This window comes from Carlito syrichta, unplaced genomic scaffold (genome assembly GCF_000164805.1).
Source record: "Carlito syrichta isolate Samal-C Ts95f unplaced genomic scaffold, Tarsius_syrichta-2.0.1 Scaffold71721, whole genome shotgun sequence".
Classification (NCBI taxonomy): domain Eukaryota; kingdom Metazoa; phylum Chordata; class Mammalia; order Primates; family Tarsiidae; genus Carlito; species Carlito syrichta.
The window spans coordinates 187,182-188,463 of record NW_007015817.1 but is presented as its reverse complement, the minus strand read 5'-3'; the positions used below and the strand labels follow the sequence as shown (position 1 = coordinate 188,463).

The 1,282-nt window shown below is 51.4% G+C and overlaps 1 protein-coding gene across 1 annotated transcript; it reads left to right on the top strand.

The window, feature by feature from the left end:
• Nucleotides 1–216: 216 nt before the first annotated feature.
• LOC103254591 (methyltransferase-like protein 24) lies at nt 217–1,012 on the top strand (the record flags this gene model as incomplete). Its single annotated transcript, XM_021709580.1, is given in 2 exon segments — nt 217–879; nt 882–1,012. Coding segments are annotated over 2 exon segments (794 nt in total), but the record flags the coding sequence as incomplete, so codon positions are not given.
• Nucleotides 1,013–1,282: the final 270 nt, after the last annotated feature.

Sequence of the window (1,282 nt, the reverse complement as noted above, 5' to 3'; positions counted from 1 at the left end):
TTTGCACGTGTGACCCCTTGTGAATGTCTGGAGCTGTGCTTAGAGGATTGACCGGGAGCATTTGCACCTGGTGGGCGAGGACACTTTGTCAAAACTGCTTCTTGCTTCCGTGCCCCACCCTCAACCCTCACGAGGCAGAATGGAGGCCCATCCCATGCAAGCCATCGCTGGGGACAAAGAGATGAGGAAGACCCTACTCCTTGAGGAACATCCCAGGTAGAGGAAGGATAAAGGGTCGCCGGCGGCATGTAGATCTTCAGCCTTGGGCTGGCCCTGCTCAGTCCCTGGATGAAGAAGCCTTGAGGTTCCTGAGCTAGATCAGCACCACCCAGATCGCTTGCAAGCGCATGAACACAGAGGGCCTGGCCCCCAGCTCCAGCCTCGCATGGAAGCCCTGGTCCGTGTGTCTTGACGACAGGTTCGGCTTCACTCGTCAAATCCGCAGCAAGCAGGACCGCCTCTGCCCCTTAGGGCTGGGAAGCGATGACACCCATTTTGAGGTCAGCATGGCCAAGGATGGGTGTGAAGTGCATCGTTTTGATCCGAGTGTCCAATCACCTCACATTCTGGATAGTCAGCGCCCTTGGCATCACCGCTTGTCCATTGATGGGGCGGATCCCCATCCAGCTGTTGCTGCCCAAAGACCACATGTCAACACCAGAAAACTGGGAAGCATTTTGAGTGAGTTTGGGCACCACAAGATTGATGTTCTCAAGGCAGAGTTGGAAAATGCGGAATGGAAAGTTCTGGAAAATCTTATTCTGGAAGATGTGCTTGAGCACATTGGACAGTTCACCTTTGAGATCCATCTCCACTGGCCCGGGTTCGAGGTCAGTGGTGGCGACAACAGTGTTGTGTGGTTCTGGTACAGCCTCCTCAAAGAGAACGAAAAGATTTCAGGCTTTTTCACAGTTACAAAGATTTATCTAAACCTCAGGGGTTCCTGAAGAAGGAAATTTTCAATGCGAGTAGCTGTTATACTTTGAGTTGGGTGAAGACAAGATGGAAATAGGACGCAGGACCTCATCAAGGCCCCGAGGAAATTTTTGCAGAAGGGACCATGTCTGTGATTTGAATCATGGGTTTATCATCCCATCTCCCACTAGCCTGTTACCTGCTTCAGGCAGGGAGTACGAGGAGGACCCTCCAAAACCGGAATTATCTTTTGGAGGGCGGGCACCTTGTAGTGCACTCAGAATTTTTTCCTCCAGATCAAACGATCAGCCAAAGTTTTTTATCTGGAAGTTTTGAGGTTGGGTCACGATTTGCAGAAGAAACATCC